At 46.4% G+C, this 23,513-nt stretch overlaps 2 protein-coding genes across 3 annotated transcripts in view; one reads left to right on the forward strand and one right to left on the reverse strand.

Moving 5' to 3' along the window:
* Nucleotides 1-21,019, reverse strand: part of RSRC2 (arginine and serine rich coiled-coil 2) — a 64,501-nt gene extending 43,482 nt beyond the window's left edge. The window contains exons 1-4 of one of the 2 annotated variants that reach the window (XM_077293163.1): nt 20,874-21,019; nt 19,743-19,896; nt 1,843-1,883; nt 1,047-1,124 (exon numbers count right to left, since the gene is read on the reverse strand). In XM_077293163.1, coding sequence (XP_077149278.1) covers nt 1,047-1,054 — 8 coding nt within the window. In that variant the 5' untranslated portion in view covers nt 1,055-1,124; nt 1,843-1,883; nt 19,743-19,896; nt 20,874-21,019. The remainder of the gene's footprint in view (nt 1-1,046; nt 1,125-1,842; nt 1,884-19,742; nt 19,897-20,873) is intronic. The other variant, XM_077293162.1, reaches the window with a different exon arrangement.
* Nucleotides 20,916-23,513, forward strand: part of KNTC1 (kinetochore associated 1) — a 352,480-nt gene continuing 349,882 nt past the window's right edge. The window contains exon 1 of the mRNA XM_077293161.1: nt 20,916-21,145. The gene's annotated coding sequence lies outside the window, so the exon portion shown is untranslated. The remainder of the gene's footprint in view (nt 21,146-23,513) is intronic.

Genomic DNA, 23,513 nt, shown 5'->3' on the forward strand with positions numbered 1-23,513 from the left:
CATGCAAGCCTCTGAGCGAGCATACACAGACTGAGATTTCAGGAGCAGAGATCTCAATTTGCGCATGTGCCGCCTCCAACGGCCATTTTCCAGAAGACCACTGCAGGGAAATCAATGGGAAGGGGAATCAATGGGAAGGGTAATCTGCTCACTGCCGGGACACCCTCTTCTCCCTGCACAGGCCAGCAACATCGCCCCACACCTGCCTCCTGTGACCCCGTTCCACCACAGCCGGATTCTAAGACGCATCCCAATTTTCCTCCCAAGTTTTTTTTTTGGAGGGGGGAAGAGTGCATCTTATAATCCGAAAAACAGATCTTGTTAATATCTACTCTTCAAAGCCGCATGCAAAATTGATTCCATAGTTTTTTTTGCACATTATCTATAAATTCTCAATTTAGAGAAAGGACCAAAATAAAACAGCAGATAAAAAGTCATGGCTAGATCACGGATCCTTCACCGTACAAAAACCATACAATCAAATAGTGTGTGATTATATATGTATTCAGTGATTTTATATTTTAGAGATTTAGACAAAAATGATCAAAATATAATTTAGAATGGTAATAAAGAGAAATGAAATACGATGATTTAAACAAAAACATTATAATCTTCCTCATAGGAGAGGATACATTAAAGAAATGACACAATGAACCCTGAGAAGTGAATCTCTGGAATTACTAAAATAAATCCTCTGTGGCTCAAGGTCAGTTTCCATAGCATTTTTGGAAGAAAATACAAGATATATATTTATATTTTTTGTGTTTTCTATATATTTCAGGCAAACAGTAAAAAGACATACACAACATAACTTGCTGTAAATACATCTGGGAGAGAATTCCACCTCGAGACAAACTTACAAGCTATATTTACAGGTACCTGGATACAACAGATGTTTCTTTGCTGTAAGCATTTATCAGCTGTCATACCTCAAGTAAAAGAAAAAGTTTGTCCAGTGGATCACTGATTAAAGGTGGAATTCCCATTAAACAGTTCACTAAATGTATTTCATAAGGCAAGTAGTAGGTTGAATAACTTATAGTTACCTTATCATGAAGTAGGCTTATTATTTTGCTATCTGAGTCTGGAGCGTCTTCAGTTCAGTCTCTTCGTGCTTTAGCACGCTGAGTATGATTTATTATAGAAATGTTATCATGTGGTCGAAGCACAATAATAAACTTTATATAAATGCTTCTTATTACGGCGATCACCAAAAGTATTGTAAAATATTAGTCCAGCTTCCAGTATCAATCTTGTACCACTGTTTTGTACTTGTTCTATAGAAAACTGAGTAGCCACATTACAAAAAGGTAGAAAAAAGTTAATATGTAATGAGATGGCATCCCAGCTGAAGTCAAATGTACTAAACCCACAGTAAGGGTGAATTCACAAGAAGCAGATTTAATGCAAAAATATATGCAACCGATATGGTTTATGTGGCTTGGACATGCAAAAATCCAACAACACTATAATATGCATGGAACAGTTTTTCAGCCACAAAACTTCTACAACAAATCTGCCACAAGTGTAAATACCCATGAGGTGGTAACAAAAGGTCTCCAGAATCCAAACTTTGAAAACAGATAAACAATTCGGATAAAATAAATTTCCCATTCACCTGCTGCTGTTTGTATAATTCATATAGATACTGCTGAAGGTGTAATAAATGCAGTGTCAGGCTTTTTTTTTTTTTTTTTTTAGGAGTACTAGTTGCAATAATCTGTAAAGGTTGAGTCCAATAAATTCCATCCAACTTCGACATGTACTTACCATTTAGTAAAAACAAATTCCTACATAAACACACGCACAAACACAGTTGTTACACTACAAAATATTAATTACCTCTTTGCTTCTGCTCCTACTCCTATGCTTCTTTCCTTCATCTGTAAAAGAAAAATCAATTTACGTAAATGAATCAGTCTAGAATTCTGTTCTAATGGTTCTATAGTATAAAAGGAGATGAACAGTAAGTTACATGATCGGACGTAGAGTTTACTGACCATGGGAACATATCCTTGTGATACTTTCCCGTGTCTCAAGGAACCCATAGTTTATTGGCAGAGTCTGAGCCACAAAACAGATGACATAAGCACATACGCTCAAGCCTAAAAGGGTTCTCCAAGAAATGTACTAAAATACACATCTAAATATTAAACATTTTTCTAAATACCTTCATTTAGAAAAAAAAAGGAGATTTTTGTGTACTCACCGTAAAATCTTTTTCTCCGAGCCAATCATTGGGGGACACAGGACCATGGGTGTTATGCGGCTTGCCACTAAGTAAACACAGAATTAACTCCTCCTCTGCAGTATACACCCCTTGACTGGCCAGTAACGACCCAGTTCGGGAGTAAAGCAGTAGGAGTATAAGAAAAACCAGACAAGTAAACCATGTCAAAAACTGAGGAACAAACCACAATAACAACCAGCCGATAGGCTAAGAGGGTGGGTGCTGTGTCCCCCAATGATTGGCTAGGAGAAAGATTTTACGGTGAGTACACAAAAGTCTCTATTTCTCCTACGCCTCATTAGGGGACACAGGACCATGGGACGTCCTAAAGCAGTCCCTGGGTGGGGAGCAATTGCACTGCTAAACCCCATGTACCACTGGCTTACTGAAGTACCGCTGTCTGCAGAATGCGCCTGCCAAGGGCAGCGTCTGCTGAAGTCTGGGTATGAGCTTGATAGTGCTTCGTGAAAGTATGCAGACTGGACCAAGTCGTAGCTTTACAAAGCTGTTGTGCTGAAGCCTGGTGCCGAATGGCCCAAGAAGCACCGACCGACCGAGTCGAATGCGCCTTAATCCCTGCTGGGACAGAGGCGTTCCTGACGCGGTAGGATTCCAGAATAGTGGAGCGAATCCAATTGGCTAGAGTGGACTTTGAGGCGGGTAGACCTTTCCTATGTCCCTCCGGAAGCACGAACAGGACATCCAACTTACGGAAGGGAGCCGTGCGAGATATGTACCGCCGAAGAACTCTAACCACATCTAGAGTATGGAGAGCCTTATGGATAAGATGGGGTGGCGCCGGACAGAATGACAGCAAGACAATGTCCTCATTTAGATGAAAGGAGAAGACGACTTTAGGTAGGAAAGAGGGAGAGGTTCTCAAGACTACCTTGTCTGGGTGAAAAATCAGAAAAGGGGGTCGGCACGAGAGGGCCGCCAACTCAGAAACTCTCCCGATTGACGTAATTGCCACGAGAAAGACCACCTTCCATGAAAGGAGGGTAAGGGAGATGTCCTGCAATGGTTCGAAAGGGGCCTGCTGAAGAACTCCGAGAACCAAGTTAAGATCCCATGAAGCCAAAGGCATTCTATAGGGAGGAACCACCCGGGAGACTCCTTGGATGAACGTCTTAACCGGCAGTCTGGAAGCGATCTTTCGTTGAAATAGGACAGACAATGTGGACACTTGTCCCTTGAGCGAACTTAGGGCAAGGCCTGACTAAATCTGATTGGAGAAACTCCAGAATGGACAACACCAGGGGAGAACGTCCATGGGCATTGCACCATGAAAAGAAGATGCGCCAGGTGCGATGATAAATGCGCATGGAGATTGGTTTCTTAGCGTGAATCATGGTAGAAGAAACCCCTGGAGAGAACCCGGCTTGGGCTAAAATCCAGGATTCAACGGCCACGCCATCAAAGAAAGGGCCCCGGAGTGCTGGTGGCAAATCGGGCCCCGTGAGAGGAGATCCATGCGATCTGGAAGCCGCCAGGAAACATCGGCGATCATTTGGACAAGTTCCACGTACCATGCTCGGCGCGGCCAGTCCGGCGCAACAAGGATTACCGGTCTCCCCTCTGCCCTGATCTTCTTGATGACTCTCGGGAGCAGAGGAAGAGGTAGAAATATGTATGGCAGCTGGAACCGATGCCACGACAGGACCAGAGCATCTGCCCCGATGGCGCAAGGATCGCAGGATCGAGCAATGAAGTGGGGAACCTGGTTGTTGAGCCTCGAGGCCATGAGATACATATCCGGCGTCCCCCAGCGAAGACAAATCTGCTGGAAGACTTCCGGATGGAGGGACCACTCGCCCGAGGCAAGACCTTGGCGACTGAGGAAGTCCACTTCCCAATTCTCCACACCCGGTATGTGGATCGCCGAGATAGGGGAGTGATTGGTCTCGGCCCAGCGCAGGATGTGGGAGACTTCGAGCATGGCTGCCCTGCTGCGGGTTCCCCCTTGCCGGTTGATATACACCACGGCTGTGGCGTTGTCGGATTGGATTCTGATGGGATGGCCTGCGAGAAGATGGTGAAAGTTGCGCAAGGTAAGTGTGATCGCTCGAATCTCCAAGATATTGATTGGAAGACGCGACTCTCTCTTGGACCAACGACCTTGTGCCGTGTGGTGATTGAAAACTGCGCCCCAGCCCAAAAGGCTGGCATCGGTGGTCACCACTAACCAGCGCACTGGGAGGAAGGACATACCTTGGTTCAGGGAAGACTGAAGCATCCACCACCTGAGTGTCTGCCTGACCTGTGGGGACAGGCAAAAACGTCGGTCGAGGGATAACGGACTCCTGTCCCAGGCTAACAGCAGCGCCTGTCGCAGGGGACGGAGATGGAACTGCGCAAACGGAATGGCTTCCATCGCCGCAACCATTTTCCCAGGGATGCGCAGAGCAAAGCGAATGGAGTGAGGGACTGGGCGGTAGAGCCTGCGCGCTCCCTGTTGTAAGGACAAGACCTTCTCTGGAGGGAGAATGACTAACCCGCGGGAAGAGTCCAAAATCATGCCCAGGAAGCAGATTTGCTGAGCCGGCACTGGAAATGATTTCTCGATGTTGATTTTCCAACCCAGGCGAGAAAGAGAATCCACAGTGATACTTACAGACTCCTCGCAGGCAGAATGGGATGGACCCTTGATTAAAAGGTCATCCAGATACGGAAGGACTACCACTCCCCGAGCATGAAGAATGGCCATAACCTTCGTGAAGACTCTGGGGGCCGTGGCGAGTCCGAAGGGCAAGGCCAAAAACTGAAAGTGTTCTTGGACTGTGAAACGCAGAACTGCTGATGAGGGAGAAATTGGAATATGTAGATTAGAATCTTGATGTCTATGGATGCAAGGACCCCTCCTTTTTCCAGGGACGCGACAACGGAACGGAGCGAGTCCATCCTGAAGTGTCGGACCTGTACGAACTTGTTCAGCAGTTTGAGGTCCAGTATGGGCCGTAGGGTCCCGTCCTTCTTTGGGACCATGAATAGGTTGGAGTAAAACCCCTTGAACCTTTGGTCTTAAGGGACCGGAACGATGACAGTCCCTTTGAAGCGCCTGTATGGCCTGAAGAAGTTGTGACGCCCTTGCTTTGAGGGAAGAAGACTGGAAGAAGCGCGGAGGGGGGGGAATGGAAGAAAACTCGATTTTGTATCCGGAAGACACGAGCTCTCTGACCCACTCGTCGTGAAGGACCGAGAGCCAATTTTGACGGAACGAGAGTATGCATCCGCCTACTTTGTCGGTGTCCGCCGGACACGTCAACGAGTCATTGTGTAGAAGGTTTAAGGGATGCGGATGCCTTAGGGCCAGAAGGTCTCAGTCTGGGTTTCCAGAAACAGTTTGGTCTGTATGAGACCTGGGGATTTCTGTTTTCCCGCCGTCCCGAACCAGGGGAGGAGGAGGAACAACTGGAGTTGTTACGAAAGGACCGGAATCGAAACTGTTGTTGATTCCGAAAAGACCAGGCAGGTTTTTGCTGAGGAAGAAATTTACTCTTCCCTCCAGTAGCGTCAGAAATGATTTGGTCTAGTTTTTCCCCAAATAAACGACCAGCTTGGTAAGGTAAAGAAGTCAGCGACATTTTAGAAGCAGAATCTGCTCGCCAATCACAGAGCCATAAGGCTCTCCTGATGGAGATTGCGTTTGCAGCCGCTTGCGCAGCGCAATTAGCCGCATCTATGGAAGCGTTAACTACGAAATCTCCGGCCTGAGCTATCTGGTTAGCTAGTCTGGCTACCTCTGGGGCAGGGGTGGGGAACCTCGGCTCTCCAGCTGTTATAAAACTACAACTCCCAGCATGCCCTAGCAACTTGCAGCAGTTGAGGCATACTGGGAATTGTAGTTCTCCCACAGCTGGAGGGCCAAGGTTCCTGACCCCTGCCTGGGGGAAGATTACTGTCGTGGACGGTAGAGGTTAACACCTCTGCCCAGGCAACCATTGCCTTAGCCACCCAGGTAGCAGCAAAGGATGGAAGGAGTGCTGCTCCTGAGGCCTCAAAGACTGAGCGAGCTAGGTAGTCAATTTGACGGGCAGAAGGATTTTTGACTGATGAACCGTCAGACAGAGAAAAGACTGTTTTGGATGCGAGTCGCGATACGGCAGGATCCCCAGAAGGAGAAGCAGCTCCTTCATCAGATCCTTGGAGAAAGGATATTTAGCTTCCGTGGCTTTTTGAGCCGTAAATCGCTTCTCCGGGTGTTCCCTGTGCATTTGGACAATGTCCTGAAACTCAGGGTGATTAGCAAATATCTTTTGAACGCGTTTAGTCTTTTTAAAAGACACGACGTGTTCCTGAGTGGATACCGATTCCTCGTTCACCATTAGTGTTTTGTTGACTGCCTCAATAAGGGAGTCAAGTGTCTCCTGACCGATAGAGGAGTCTTGGGTTAAAGATTCCTCCGACCCGTATTCTGAGTCATGTACACTGCGACCCTCGGGGGAGCGAGATGAGCTCACAGATGCTGAAGCTCGAGCATGGACGGGAGATGAGGGAAGGGTTCTTTCCCTGGCACCCCGAGATTCCCGTAGTACGGTACGCCCCCTGTGGTCAGACGGCCCCACACCGGCGCCAGATTCCGTCACAGCCGACGGAGGTGAGTTCTGGCTTAAGGAGGACCCTTGGAAAGAGTCCAATGCCTTGACCAAAAAATCCATAGAGCGTGACAAGGACGCGGCCCACTCAGGAGGGTTAGGCTCAACGGGCGTCGGTGGAGACATTGGAGGTGCAGGCAGAAGGCAGCTGCGCACAGGCTGGGTCACAGTTCTGGCACAGAGGGGTATTGTGGGCACGTGGCAAGGCAGAATTGCAAGTGGCACATGAAGTAAAAAACACTGCTTTTTATTGCCCCTTTTTGCCTCCTTAGATTGAGACATAGTGTATGTCTATTCTCCAGTAAGCTGCTAATAGCAGGGATATGGATGCAGAGAAGGGGGTTAAGCTGTTCCCTATGGAGTGGAGCAGCTTACCCACGGTCCTGTGCTGGTGTCCCCAGGGAGGAAGAGAGGGAAGAAGCGTTTTTGACTGTATTTCCCTGCAGCAGTGGAGTCCCAAGATGGCGCCCGAGATTTGCAGGGCTTTTCTCGTTCAGAGAGAGAAGCGCCTGAGTAGTGGGCAGGGCTCTGGCGGTGGGCGGGATTTTTGAATTGGGCCTAGTCCGGCTGAAGAAGCCGGGGACTAAATTAGTGAAGCCGGCCGGCGGAGCGCGCCTAAAATTCGCCACTGGCATCTAGCCAGCGGTACCTCTCCCCAGGGACCCGGACCGCATCTTCCCAAGCCGGCAGCGTGAGGAAGAATAGTACTCACCGAGAAGGAACCACCACCAGCTCAATCGATCCTCCCTATGCCGGGGGACGGAGAGCATCCTGAAGTGTGCTTGCCTTCTCAGGGGACTTACAGCTGTGCCTGCCGCAGGGGACTTATGGATGTGCCTGCCGCAGGGGGCTTACGGCTACTGTGGGGACTACAAGACGCAAAGGTGAGGGCTTGAGTGCGGTGGAACCCAGTAGATGAACATGAAAGGTATACTTATGTGCTCGCCATCTTACAGGGGGGGGGGGGGGGGGGGGGAGATCGGGACCGTATAGGAACCGTCACCCTAGCGTAGATTAGGCTTGCCCCAAACGTCGCAGGAGAGGTACGGGGAGGTATACTCGCTGTGCTCGCCTGTTGATGGTTCGGGGGAGAACGGACCCTGAAAAAGAATCCGTCGCCCCCTTCACTCCGGTTAATTAAAAAATAAAAAACTTTTTACAGAAAAATAAAAATAAAATACGTTGGGGGGTCTTAAAAAGACCCAAGTGCCTCCTACAGACACTAAGCAAGAACTGGGTCGTTACTGGCCAGTTAAGGGGTGTATACTGCAGAGGAGGAGTTAATTCTTTGTGTTTACTTAGTGTCCTCCTAGTGGCAAGCAGCATAACACCCATGGTCCTGTGTCCCCCAATGAGGCGTAGGAGAAAAGGCATCTGAAATCTAGGTTGGGGCGTGATTGATGGTAGTTGCCATCTTTGAGTACAGACAGCGTGCAGTAAATAAAGCGTACATTTTTGCTAAATGATATATTTAGAAAAATGATTATTATTTAAATGTGTATCTATTTATGCTAAAACATTTCTTGGAGGACCTCTTTAAGGCTTGGAGACAGACACTTTAAATAAGTGTATAGCTGTCTCATCTGCTGCAATAGACTAATAGTATACACTCCCTCTGCTTGCTGTCTCCTGCAATACATTCAAATGGTGCAACTTCCTACCTCTGATAGCTGTCTCATCTGCTGCAATAGACTCTAATGGTATAAACTCCCTCTGCTTGCGGTCTCCTGTGTCATCTGCCACTCTAGCAACATACCGTATTTTCCGGCGTATAAGATGACTTTTTAACCCCTAAAAATTGTCCCAAAAGTCGGGGGTCGTCTTATACGCCGGGTACGGCGTGTGCAGGGAGCGATCCTGGATGTTCCCAGGGTCTGAAGGAGAGGAAACTCTCCTTCAGGCCCTGGGATCCATATTCATGTAAAAAATAAAGAATAATAAAAAAAAATATATGGATATACTCACCCTCGGACGGCCCCTGGCTGTCACCGCTGCAAGCGTCTGCCTCCGTTCCTAAGAATGCAGAGTGAAGGACCTTCCATGACGTCGCGGCTTGTGATTGGTCGCGTGACCGCTCACGCGATCAATCACAAGCCGCGACGTCATCCCAGGTCCTACACACTGTATTCTTAGGAACGGAGGCAGACGCTTGCAGCGGTGACAGCCAGGGTTCGTCGGAGGGGTGAGTATATCCATATTTTTTTATTTTTATTCTTTATTTTTTACATGAATATGGATCCAAGGGCCTGAAGGAGATTTTCCTCTCCTCCAGACCCTGGGAACCACACGCCGTATAAGATGACTGGGCGTATAAGATGACCCCCGTCTTATACGGCGGGCATATCCCAAATTCCATATTTTATATGGAAAAGTTGGGGGTCGTCTTATACACCCAGTCGTCTTATACACCAGAAAATACGGTATTTTAATGTGCCTGCATAATGATTGGTATAATTCATTTGTTGCATTGTATGTTTTATTCACTGTTTGATGTATACCCATGACTGTGGTCACTCTAGATATTATCTTGGTGAAGGTGTTATAGCATATAGATGTTGCCAGCCACAATGAGTTTCATCATTTTGAACCAAATATTTTTATTGTTATTATACATAAGAAAGACAATAAAATCCATTCAAATAACAGGGTACATTTGTGTTTTTGATTTAGGCTATGTTCACACGATCCTTTTTTTGATCCTTTTTTTTCAGGTCCTTTTTCCATGCAGGGTACAGTCCAATGTTACTCTATGGAAAACAAAAACCGCTGTGCCCACTATCCTTTTTTTCCTCAGGCAAATCCGCGAGGATTTGCCTGCAGAAAAAAAAGAGGTACCATGTCACTTCTTTCTGCGGATTCAGCTCCTGTTTTCAACAGGCACCAATAGGAAAGTGCTGTTGAAAACCCGCAGAGGAATCTGCAGAAGAAACTGCAGGAAAATCAGCAGTGCAGTTTTGCACTGCGGGTTTTCCAAATCAGGACCTGAAAAAAAAAGGATCAAAAAAAGGATCGTGTGAACATGGCCTTAAAAGAAACAACCCCTCCCTCCCCCCACCCCTCTGGAAGACCAACTCCCACCATACAATGCACCTAAAAAGAAGGGAATAAATATCACATACATATTCCACTATTAGCATCATTTTACCACAAATTCTCAGTCGTTCCCATCTAGCCATGGCTGCCATAACTTTTGAAAAAAACCCCCATCTTATTCCTCTTATTATATATGCTTTTTTCGAGATGGACAATATGATTCGCCTGCGCAATAAATTCTCGTCTAGTAGGAGGTTCCTCCCTTATCCAATACCTTGCAATCACCTTTCGTGCAATGAATAATAATCTAGCAATTGCCATTTTAGTAGTTTCATCGGTCATGATTTCCTCCACATACCCAAGTACACAAACCACCGGATCCCTGGGAATCGAGCACCCATATATCACCCCTATCTGGTTCAGCACCACAACCCAGTATGCAAATAGTCTGGGACAAAGCCACAGCATGTGCAGTATACCTGCCTGAGTCTGTGAACACCTAGGGCACCCAGAATCACCTCTCAACCCGGCTTTAAACAACATATCAGGTGTCCTATAAGCCCTATTTACCACATACAGTTGCGACAATCTCCCAGGTTCACTCATCGACAACCTAGGTATGTATTCCAATATAGATTCCCACCTATCGTCGTCTATTTGCCCCAATTCGGCCTCCCACTTCTCTCTGGCCTTAATAGGGTAATCTATTAGAAAGGTGTGTAGTAAATCACCATATATTCCGGATATTGCCCCCTTTGTACCGTTGTTATTTAATATAAAGTCCAGCATTAAATCTGAATCTTTATAGGCCCTCTCCTTTTTTGCACCTGAAAAGCGTGTTGAACCCTTCTATACTGATATACCTGTAACCCTGGGAACTGAAATTCCTGCTGCAACATACCATAAGATTTAAGATTCCCCTCATGGATCCACTGACCTATCAACCAAATACATTTCTCCCTCCACTCTCCCATTCCTTCCATTTGATTGAATTCTTGAAAAGAGGGGTTATCCCAAATAGGTGAAAACCCTGTGAATTTCGTAACTCCCCTTATTCGTTTAAGCATCTGCCAAACCTTATGAATTAAATTTATGGTGTGAAGACAAGTTCCAGATTTCCTAAATAGTCCTGCTTCTAGACCTTGGGATAAGGGCCAAACACCAATAATTTATTCCAGACTGCTATGACTCTGACCCCTCTCAAGCCCTTTCCCCCATCCCCTAAGATGTTGGCTCTGCGCAGACAAAAAATATAACCAGGGATTAGGCAGGGCAAGTCCCCCCTCATCTTTCGGTCTCTGTAGTATCTCCTGCCTAATTCTCTGACTCCTCCCGCCCCACACCAGTTCTCCAAATAATGTTCTTAATCTACGGAATCTGGTTAGTGGTATCCATACCGGAGAATTATGCAAAACATACAAAACCTGTGGCATCACAACCATCTTAAGGAGATTTACTCTACCCACTACTGACAGATGCAACTTATTCCAAGCCAAGACCTTGGCTCGTAGTTTGGACAATATTGACTCAAGATTAAGCTCCTCAAATTTTTTTACCTGGATCCCTAAATATTTAAATTGTGAGACCACCCTTAATTCTGTACTTTCCTCCACTTCCCTCATACAATCCACTTCCCTATCCACCTGCAAAACACTTGATTTATCCCAGTTGATAACCAATCCTGAAATTTGTCCGAATCTTTCAATTATTGAAATAACATTCTTTAAAGGTTCCCCAGGCCCCTCTAGAAAAAGCAAAATGTCGTAGGCATACAGAGCAATTTTTTCCTCCCTCTTCCCATATACAAACCCCTTTACTGTCTGTGACCCTCTAATAGCCGCTGCCAGAGGCTCCACAGCCAGAGCAAACAGCAACGGGGACAACGGACACCCCTGCCTCGTACCTCGAAAAAGTTGAAAGCCTTCAGAAACCGCATTATTCACCCTGATTTTAGCCACTGGAGAGGAGTATATAAGTCTCACCCACGAGATAAAAACTGGTCCAAACCCACAGCGACTCAGCACCGACCACAGGTATTGCCATTCTATACTATCGAAGGCCTTATGTGCATCGAGGGAAACCACTACCCTCCTACCAGCATTCTCCGCCGGGATCTGCATATTAAGAAATAGCCTTCTCAAGTTGACGGCAGTAGATTTATTAGGCATAAAGCCCGATTGGTCCGAATGAACCACCTTTTCTATCACCCTGGTCAGTCTGTTCGCCAGGGCCTTGGCCAAAATCTTAACATCAGTTGTTAGAAGTGATATCGGTCTATATGACTCCGGCAACCGTGGTTTTTTTTCCGGCTTAGGAATGACCACAATAATGGCCTCCCTCATGGAAGTAGGCAATATTCCCCTCTCCAGTGACTTCTCAAATACCCCCAGCAATTTAGGCAGCAGCTCCTCAGAAAGAGTTCTATAGGTCTCAACAGGGATGCCATCAGCCCCCGGAGTCTTCCCCCCGGCCATGGACCCCAAGGCACCCTCTAGCTCCTCCACCGTAAGCGGCATATCTAACCAATCTCTATCCCCAACTTCTAGGCTAGGTAAATTTGCCTCTTCAAGAAATCTGTCAATTTCTCCCTGTCTGTGCCCCGTTTGTGATGTATACAATCTGCTATAGAATCCCTTAAAACCTTCCAAGATTTGGACCCCCTGTGTTACAATATTACCACTCTCCAATTCTAAGGCATATACGTGTGACGAATCCCTCTGTGCAGATGTTATCACTGATAGCAGGTGGCCCACCTTCTCTCCTTCCGCGTAAAAGGCCTCTTTTTGGAAAGCTCTCGTCCTCTCAGCCCTGCGTAAATGCAATTTATTCACCTCCTCCTGAGCCGCCCTCATACGGTTCATATTGTCCTGTGTACTCAAATTACGCAGCGCAGCCTCCGCCACCCTCAATTCCTCAAATATCACTTTGTCAGCGTCCCTTGTTCGTGTTTTATGCCTAGATATCTCTTTGGATAATATTCCCCTCAAATAAGCTTTCATGGTGTCCCAAACCACATGTTTCGCTGCACTACCATCATTAAATGTAAAGAATTCCTTTATTTCTTCCCCAATCTTTCCCACATCAAGAATTTGTAACCAGAAGGGATTAATCTTCCACCCCAATTTAGCCATCTCCCCAAGGCCTTCAATTTGCAATGATACTACCAATGGGCTGTGATCCGACACTACTCTGGGCATATAATCCACCTCCTGTACCAGCCTATCCATTGCTTCATTACCCAGGGCCATATCAATACGGGATAAAGTGCCATATGTCGCCGAATAACAGGAGAAACAGTATGTATCAGTATTACGCACCCTCCACAAGTCCTTCCATGCCACTTCTCTCAAATAACTGCCGAACGCTGTTAAATTCCCCTCCTTCAACATAGCATGTTTCCCCCTATCCCAATGATCATCAATAATATTGTTAACATCTCCAATTATGAGCAATGGGACTCCTCCCCACCTACCAGATATGTTAAAGATTTCCTGTAATTTTTTCCCCCCGAGTACGGTGGAGGAATATACACTGACACGACACATATCAGTCTAGCGAACACCTTACACACAAGGAATACATATTGTCCATCATTATCCATTACCACCTCTACCTCCTCGAATGGTACGCTTGTATGCACAAGTATTGACACTCCCCTAGCATAAGCCGAGAATGTCGCATGGTATGCCTTCCTCACCCATCTCTTATTCAATATACCGTTTTTTTCTTTAACTAAATGAGTTTCTTGAAGGCACACCAGCGAGGGTCTCGGTTTCAAAATATATTGCAAAATAGCCTTATGTCTTGTATCATTCGAAAGACCCCTAATGTTCCAGCTCAAAATTTTGACCCCATCTCCCATCATTTTGCATAATAGTAAAATTTCCCCTCTTTCCTCCATTGGTCTCCCTTGTCCCTCTAAACTGGTCCCCCCTACCTTCATCATTACAAAGTAAACCTTGCCCTTACCCTTCCCTTCCCTCAATAACTTCCCTCCCCAGAACTTTATATCAACTTATAGTCTCCTTCTCCCTCTCTGTATGAGAAAGGGGAACGTGCTGTCGCAGTCTCTACAGTGGCTCAAAGGCCGACACCAACCTTCAATAGGTTAACACTCTCCTACGGTCGTTCCTCCCCCCGCCCTATATAAACAGAATATAGAAACAGTTGCGCCGCCGAACACAACTTTAACACACAGGAACCATACATCAGATTCCTCTAGTAATTCCTCTGGACAGTTAGGTTTTCCTTTCCTGCACAACTACTTTCTGAACAACTCTCTGAATCTGTTGGCCCTCACTGAAACCTGGATCCAGGACTCTGACACTGTCTCCCCTGCTGCCATTTCCCATGGTGGCTTACAATTCTCCAAAGACCCACAACAACTCTTGTCCCCACAATGCACGTTCCAGGTTATACCCCCAGTTCCATCACTCTCATTCCCTTCTTTTGAGGTCCACACCACCAGGCTCTTCTGTCCCCTCTCCCTCAGAGTAGCGGTCATATACCGGCCCCCAGGCTCACCCACTTCCTGGACCATTTCTCTGCCTGGCTGCCGCACTTCATGTCCTCAGAACTCCCAACCCTTATCCTGGGAGACTTCAACATCCCCATTAACAGCCCCACTTCCACATCTGCATCCCAGCTTCTATCACTAACCACTGCTCTAGGCCTCTCACAGCTCTCAACCTCTGAAACACACCAAGACGGTAACACCCTGGACCTGGTCTTTGTCCGGCTCTGTTCAATCTCCTACCTAGATAACTCACCGCTTCCCCTCTCTGACCACAACATTCTATCCTTCACACTCACAATTCCTCACCCACCCCAGCACTCTCCTACCTACCACACATTCAGAAATCTACATGCCATTAACCCTCATACACTTTCAGACTCCCCACACTCATCGTTGTCCCCAATCTCTTCTTTTTCCTGTCCTGATCTGGCTGAACATCACTACAACGACACTCTTAGAAGCACCCTTGACCAAGTAGCTACCCTCACCCTCTGAACCTCCAAACACAGAGTTAACGCAAACCCGATTCCTCCAGCGATGCTCTAGGAGTGCTGAACGCTTATGGAGGAAAACACGCACACCAGAAGACTTCATACACTTCAAATTTATGTTAAGGACCTATAACTCTGCCCTTCACCTCGCCAAACAGACCTACTTCACCACCCTGATCTCCTCACTAGCCAACAACCCCAAGAAAATTTTTAACACCTTTCACTCCCCCCTCAGGCCAAAAGCACAAGACCCTATCACAGACATTTGTGCTGATGATCTGGCTTCCCACTTTATAGAGAAAATAGACAATATCCGTCAGGAAATCCACTCCCAGACACCAAGTGCAATGACTCCCATCCCTCCCTGCATCTCCCCTGGCTCACTCTCCACATTCGATCCCATCACAGAAGAAGTCTCCAAGCTCCTCTCTTCTTCTCGTCCGGCTACATGCACTACCAACCCCACTCCATCTCATCTCCTCCAATCTCTCTCTCCAGTCGTCACAACTCACCTAACTACAATCTTTAATCTCTCCCTCTCCTCTGACATTTTCCCCTCCTCCTTCAAACACTATCATTACTCCATTACTAAAAAAACCCACCCTCGACCCATCCTGCACAAACAACTACAGACCGGTCTCCAATCTCCCCTTCATCTCAAAACTCTTGGAGCACCTGATCTACTCCCGCCTTACCCGTTACCTCTCCACTCATTCCCTGCTAGACCCTTCACAGTCCGGTTTCCGCCCCCTACATTTCGACAGAAACTGCACTCATCAAGGTGACCAATGACCTTCTGACAGCAAAATGTAACAGTGACCACTCTCTGCTCAATCTCCTCGACCTTTCTGCAGCTTTCGACACTGTTGACCACCCTCTCCTACTCTCTAGGCTCCAGTCGCTAGGCATTAAGGACACTGCTCTCTCCTGGTTCTCCTCCTACCTTTCTGACAGCTCCTTCAGTGTTCTGTTCTCTGGCTCCACTTCATCTCCTCTTCCTCTCACTGTTGGGGTACCTCAGGAATCAGTCCTTGGCCCCCTTCTCTTGTCCCTCTACACAGCCCCAACTGGACAGACCATCAGCAGATTTGGCTTTCAGTACCATTTTTATGCTGATGACAACTATACACGTCATTCCCTGACCTTACCCCCGCTGTACTACAGAACACCACTGACTGTCTGCAGTCTCCAACATCATGTCCGCTCTCTATCTGAAACTCAACCTCTCCAAAACTGAACTTCTGCTCCCGCTTTCTACTAACCTCCCTAATTCTGACATTTCCCTCTCCGTGGGTCGCACCATAATAACACTCCAGCAGCAGGCACGCTGTCTGGGTGTTATGTTTAACTCCGATCTCTCCTTCATCTCTCCTTCACCTCCCACATACAATCTCTTGCCCGCTCGTGCCGCTTACACCTAAAGAACATCTCTAGAATCCGCCCTTTTCTCACCATGGAGACAATAAAAACCCTCACTGTCGCCCTAATCCACTCCCGCCTGGACTACTGCAATGCTCTATTAATTGGCCTCCCCCTTACCCGACTTCCCCTCTCCAGTCTATCCTTAATGCAGCAGCCAGGGTTGTCTATCTAGCTAATCGTTACTCAGATGCATCCGCTCTTCGCCAGTCATTACACTGGCTGCCCATTCATTACAGGATACAATTCAAAGCACTTGTTCTCACCCACAAAGCTCTCCACAGTGCGGCACCCCCTTATATCTCCTCCCTCATTTCTGTCTATAGGCCTAGCCGACCACTGCGCTCTGCAAACGACTTTCGACTAACCTCTGCACTAATCCGTACCTCCCACTCCCGACTCCAAGACTTCTCCCGTGCTGCGCCAATCCTCTGGAATGCTCTACCCCAAGATATTAGGACCATCCACAACTTGCATAGTTTTAGGCGCTCGCTCAAAACACATTTGTTCAGAGCGGCCTATCGTGTTAACTAATCAAAGTTAGTGTGTGTGTGTGTGTGTGTGTGTGTGTGTGTGTGTAGCCCATTCACTATCTCCATCCACCCCCCCACCCCCTGAAGATGGCTGGACCATCATTATAAATACATCATTGTAAATACACACCTGTACTTTGGATCTCCCCCACCTCATTGTAGATTGTAAGCTTTCACGAGCAGGGTCGTCTTATTTTGTTTTATTATTGCATTGTTAACGTTGTTACCTATGACTGTTGTGTTTGAAACTGTTAAACTGTAAAGCGCTGCGGAATATGTTGGCGCTATATAAAGATTATTATTTATTATTATATGGCTCAATGAATCTATGGGTGCAAGTGCTGCTCGAGAATAAAAAAAACAATAAATAACGGCACTAGGACATGACACATGGATGTGTGACTACCTTTAGTAGAGCTTGTTTTAGTCTGAAACTATAGAGAAATGTAGGTCTGTAAATTAACTACAGTGAAAATATTGTTTAAAACTTTTTTTTTTTTTTTTTTAGCACAATATTGCTTCCTTTTATGGTTTAATCCCTTAGTGACAGAGCTAAATTTCTGAAATCTGACCAGAGTCCCTTTATGTGGTAATAAATCTGGAATGCTTTAACAGATCAATGATTTTGATAAAGTTTTTTCGTTACATGTTGTACTTTATGTTAATGGTAAATGTATATATGATTTTTTTTATAAATAAACACAAAAATCAGAAACTTGACAAAAATGTAAAAAAGTGCAATTTTCAAACTTTAAATGATTTATCCCTTTAATCCAGATAATCATACCACACAAAAACATTAATAAATAATATTTGCCTCATGTCTTCTTTACATCAGCACCATTTGTAAAATGTTATTTTATTTTGTTAGCCTTTTAGGAGGTTTAAAAATGTAGCAGTAATTTTTCAAGGAAATTTACAAAACTTATATTCTTGAAGGACCTATTCAGGTTTGAAGTGACTTTTGGGGTCCTAGATATTGGAAAACCTCCAAAAGTGATACAATTTTAAAAACAACACCCCCCGACATATTAAAAACTGCTGTCAGGTAGTTTATTAACCCTTCAGGTGATAAGGATTGAATGCAAAGTAGCTTGACAGGAATGAATTATTTTTTTTTACCACTGAAGGCTATGTGCCCACATTGCAGATTTCTGTGCGGATTTTTCCGCTCAGTGTTTGAAAAATCCACAGGTAAAAACACACTGCGTTTTACCTGCGGATTTCCAGCGTTTTTTGTGCGGATTTCAGCTGCATTTTAACACCTGTGGATTCCTATTGAGGAGCAGGTGTAAAACGCTGCGGAATCCGCACAAAGAATTGACATGCTGCAGAAAATAAACAGCAGCGTTTCCGCGCGCTATTTTCCGCAGCATGTGCACTGTGGATTTTGTTTTCCATAGGTTTACGTGGAACTGTAACCCGGATGAAAAACTGCTGCGAATCCGCAGGCAAATCCACAACGTGTGCACATACCCTAAATGTCGCTGACTTCTGAACAAGCCGCTATAGCCTCTAAGGCTGATATTTGGCTGTGAATTGTCAAGGCAAACATCAGGACTAATGATGAGCGAATATACTCGTTACTCAAGATTTCCCGAGCACGCTCGGGTGTCCTCCGAGTATTTTTTAGTGCTCGGAGATTTAGCTTTCATCGCTGCAGCTGAATGATTTACATCTGTTAGCCAGCATAAGTACATGTGAGAGTTGCCTAGTTGCTAGGGAATCCCCACATGTAATCAAGCTGGCTAAGAGATGTAAATCATTCAGCTGCATCGATGAAAACAATCTTCGAGCACTAAAAAATACTCGGAGGACATCCGAGTGTGCTCAGGAAATCTCGAGTAACGAGTATATTCGCTCATCACTAATCAGGACCACAGAATCATGATCTCAGGGTGCTGATGGGGTTAAATAGGAATCCCCCACACTTAACCATTTATATGATGTAGTCACTATTGACAGCTACATCTAAGGGGTTAAACAGATATGGACGGTGCCAACACTGATCGTGTCTGATACAGCAAGTTGTCAGCTATAGTGTTAAGCCGACAGCTGCTGGATTGTCACCTGTATGGGGATTGTATTCTCTTATATCTCAGGTCAGTTAAAAGACATATTGACGGTCATTAAGGGGTTAAAGTAGTAAAAGAAAAAAGATTGTTTCAGATGAACACTGAAATTCTGAGACTAAGTGACTAGGTCCGCGTGCTCATCAATATGGCAGATGTATGCAGGAGCTGCCTGCCATGAAAGCAATGTACTGTCTGCTCAAGTGCAGTCACTAAACCACATTTTATGGATTGTGCTATTTATTCGCAATCCCCAGAACGACTGTGCTTCTTCTGGCCTTAAGGCCGCATTCACACGTTGAGTATTCGGTCAGTATTTTACATCACTATTTGTGTTAGCCAAACCAGGAGTGGGTGAAAAATGATTAAGTGGTGACGTATTTCTATTATACTTTTCTTCTGATTTTTCCACTCCTGAATTTGGTTTACAGAAATTGACGTAAAATACTAAATATGTGAACGTGGACTAAAACAACTGTCTCATTGTCATATATGAGGTTGTTAGAATAGGTGAGGAACTGCAGCACCAGCACAGATCCTAAAGTATGGTCATGTGAATGCAGCCTAACGTTGTTCCGTGAGCCAGCCGCGTGCAGTTCATTGTGCACATGGACAACACATTGACCAGAAATACATTAGTCTGAACATAGCTTGACTCTCAGTTGAAGAGTACACTCCAATTGGAACCATGTAATTCTTTGTATCATTGAAGTAGATATGTGCACCCCAGCTGCTCTGCAGACTATGTCCCGGAGACTGCTATAAGCTAAGGTACTTGTCACTTGTTTACAGCACACAATGCTTTCATGAACAATTTAGACTTGTAAATTATATCTGAAACAAGCCAGCTTACCAGTCTTCCTTTTATGCTCCCTTGAACGTGAACGGGACCTTGAATAATGCCTATAAGCTTTCGGGGACTTTGAAGGGTCACAATGCTCCATGCGTTTTTCTAATGTCGGTGATAAGCTTCCAGGAGATCCGTCTTCCCGCTCTGGGTCACTAGACTAAAAAAAAGATACATAAAAATAATAATAATGTTAACCTCCATTCCAAAGTAATTTCACAATTTTTTAAAGTTTTTCTATTACACTTTAAGTATGTTCCTCAAAATAACATCCTTTGTTTTGGTGTAAAACATTACAAATGTTATTTGCAACACTAAAATAAGACCTCATTCTGTTAGTTTGGCTTACAATTACTGAAAAAAATCTTGCTTTAATTATTATTTTAAACTTCCATGGTGTAGCACATAACAAGTAGGGTCGGTGCGAGTCGATTTGCAGGACCAAGTCAATCACCCACATCATTAATCTGTGGCCACAGGAGAATCGTCTTCTACCTCCAAGGAATCTGTGCCGGCCTGGTTGGCTAACCAAACCATGACCCGCGGGTGCCGTTAGGTAGGAGATGCTTCTAAGGCGCCATCATCCAGTGGCTACAGATTACCAACGTGGCCGATCGATTTGCGGAACCCAGAGTATTCGCAACAACTTCAGCAGTAGGACATAGATTGTAAAATTAAACACTGCTGCCAAAAAGGCCACAGTCACACGGTCAGTATTTGGTGAGTTTTTTTTTTACCTCAGCATGTACCTCTGTATCTGTAAGAGGAAAAGTATAATAGAAATACGTCACCACTTCTGTATTTATCACCCACTCCTGGTTTTGGCTGATAACTACTGAGGTAAAATACTGACCGAGGCCTAAGAGTGAGTGCTTAGTAACATACGTGCACACCAACAGGGGGTATTATATGCAGCCCGCACCGGAGGACATACTGGCCAAGACACCAGTGAGCCGCTGATAATGGCGCTGTTACGTGAATTGCTGGGGGCGAGGGGCCTAGCAGCAGCTGAACATGGAGCGACATCCGGCGCTACCACAGAGCAGGCCGCAGGGAACATGGCAGAGCTCCGGCGCCATTTTCCCAGGCTCTGGGGCTCCCTGCAGCTCCTGTAGGCTATTACGGGCATACACCTACCGCCATGGTTAGTAGAAAAGCGAAAGGTTCCCGCCTTCTGCCGCGGAGTCCGGATCTGTGGCGCCGCCAGCTGCGGTCACACGGATCAACAACGTCGACCGACCGAATGAAGCGGGCGGGGCACTAATACCCGTATGTGGAAACACAAAGGAAGCTGCCTTCGCGCTGAGCATTCTGGGAGCGGGGCGTGACGTCAGGGCAACCTAGCAACCTCACGTCACTGTTCCCTTCCCGCCAGTTTCAAGTGTATGAAGTGCTCGCGGGCGCCGCGGGTAGGTGACCGGCGGGTGACGTGGGTGGAGGGTGAGGGAACCCGGCTGGTTAGTGTGTGTGCTCCGAGCAGCCGCCTCACGCATGGCTGTCAGTGATCACTTTTCATCAGAGCAGAGTCTCCACCATTCCGGGCCGGGTGCTGTGGGCACAGCGTCCCCTCATCATGGTCCGTGTGCCACCAGTGGCCTCGCTTCTGCTCTGGCTATTGCCCAATCTTGGGAGCCCCTCCATGTCTTCCTAATGGGCGTCATTCACATGATGTAAACCGCGGGGTGACCCCAAAAGTCAGAATATTATACCTGCAGCCATTAATGCCTATTACGGCGCACACTATCCGGGAAAGCGGGGAGACCTCCCATAAGAGATGGCGAGTATTGTGCCAGCATGCTGATTGTGCCTACTGTCGGGATGCCCAGTGTCCGGATGTGTAACCGCAAGGGTGGGAAATGGGGTTGGCATGTAAAGGGTGGTGCTGTGGAAGACCCCACACACCCCAAGAAGGACGGCACAAAAAGCTGTTATTCCGATAACTTGTTACGTATCAGACATTACTCTTTTTGTATTTTTATTCTTTTAAATCAGTGTAGCGACTCCGATTTTCCTCTATTTTTGCCGTCAGTGTGGCATCCACGTTTCTCTAGGGCAGAGGTCCCCAACGTTTCTGACCTTGAGAGCCACATCCAGCCTTGAGAGAGGGTCGTGTGCCACATCCAGCCTTGAGAGAGGGTTGCGAGCCACATTCAGCTCCTGCCCCCCTCATAGTAATGGTAACCAAAGCTTTTCCACAAAAATCAATCATCCCAAAGCAGTATACAAAGATCCAGGGGTTCCTACAATACCCCCATTCAGTATTCTCCTATAAAGCACTCCCAAGACACTGTCACATCCGGCTTCAAACACCTCCTCTGACAGGTGGTGTCATCTTGTCTCCAGCGTACCATACTTAAATCATCTCAAAACCCCTAAGACCAGTATATGTGCATCCAGATCAGCTCTTCTGTGCAGGGCTGCTCACAAAATTCACTATTTTCAGATGTGCTCTTCATAACTGTTTGCTACAACTGGAGCTAAGGCACCAAGCTGACAGACAGCCGCGAGCCACAATTCATGGGACCGCGAGCCACATGTGCCTCCCGAGCTACAGGTTGGGGACCCCTGCTCTAGGGGCTCGTTCACACAACTGTATTTTCAGTTTGAATTCTATCCATGAAGAATAACAGCCAGCGGTCAGGCCAATGTTAGTCAATGAGCAGTGCTGATAACTGTTTTTTCACTGACCGAATCTGCATGTGAAAAAAAATCACAGCCAGCACTATTTTTTTTTTTTTTCTGTAAATCCGATGAGACTCGGCCATTCAAGTCTATGGGTGCGAAAATAAAATCAGATTCCATGCAAAGTATATATATTAGAGCATACGATTTTTACTGATAAATTGCGATCCTGTAACATAAGAAATTGTAAATGATTAAATGCTGCTGCTGGAAGAACACCGAATTGTATATGGATGGCACACACATGACAGGGGGACCTACCCTTTTGCAAACCGTAAACATTTCAAAGCTTTTGGCCAGATAAGCCCCCAATGTAACCTGAAAGATGAGAAAAACAGGTTAGATTATACTCATGCAGGGGCGGTCCGATCCGATGGGCGTCGCGGTCCGGTCCGGGGCCTCCCATCTTTTTACGATCAGGTCCTCTTGTCTTCACGCTGCGGCTCTGGCACAGCCGTACTTTGTCGGCCCTGTTGAGGGCAGAGCAAAGTACTGCAGTGCGCTGGTGCTAGGCCTCTCTGACCGTTCCCGGCGCCTGCGCACTGCAGTACTTTATTCTGACCTCAACAGGGCAGACAAAGTATACCTGCGCCGGAGCCGCAACAGGAAGAAAAGAAGAGGACGTGATCGTATGAAGATGGGAGGCGCTGGACCGCAGCGGGACCGCCCCTGGGTGAGTATAATATAAGGCTACGTTCACATTAGCGGCGGGCGCCGCGTGCGTCATGCGCCCCTATATTTAACATGGGGGCGCATGGACATGCGTCGCACTTGCGTTTTGCGCCGCATGCGTCGCTGCGGCGCCCGCGTCCGGGCGCAGAGGACGCAGCAAGTTGCATTTTTGCTGCGTCCAAAATCAATTAAAAAAAGGACGCATGCGGCGCAAAACGCAGCGTTGTGCATGCGTTTTGCTGCGTTTTTGTTTGCGTTGTGCGCTGCGGCGCCGACGCTGCGGCGCACAACGCAAATGTGAACGTACCGTAACCTGTTTTTCTTACCTTTTAGGATACATGGGGGGGTTATCTACAGCATTACAGAATGCTGTAGATAAGCCCCTGATGCCGGTGGCCTTATCTCATATATGAGTTTTGGGGT

The sequence above is a fragment of the Ranitomeya variabilis genome, chromosome 1 (genome assembly GCF_051348905.1).
Source record: "Ranitomeya variabilis isolate aRanVar5 chromosome 1, aRanVar5.hap1, whole genome shotgun sequence".
NCBI lineage: Eukaryota > Metazoa > Chordata > Amphibia > Anura > Dendrobatidae > Ranitomeya > Ranitomeya variabilis.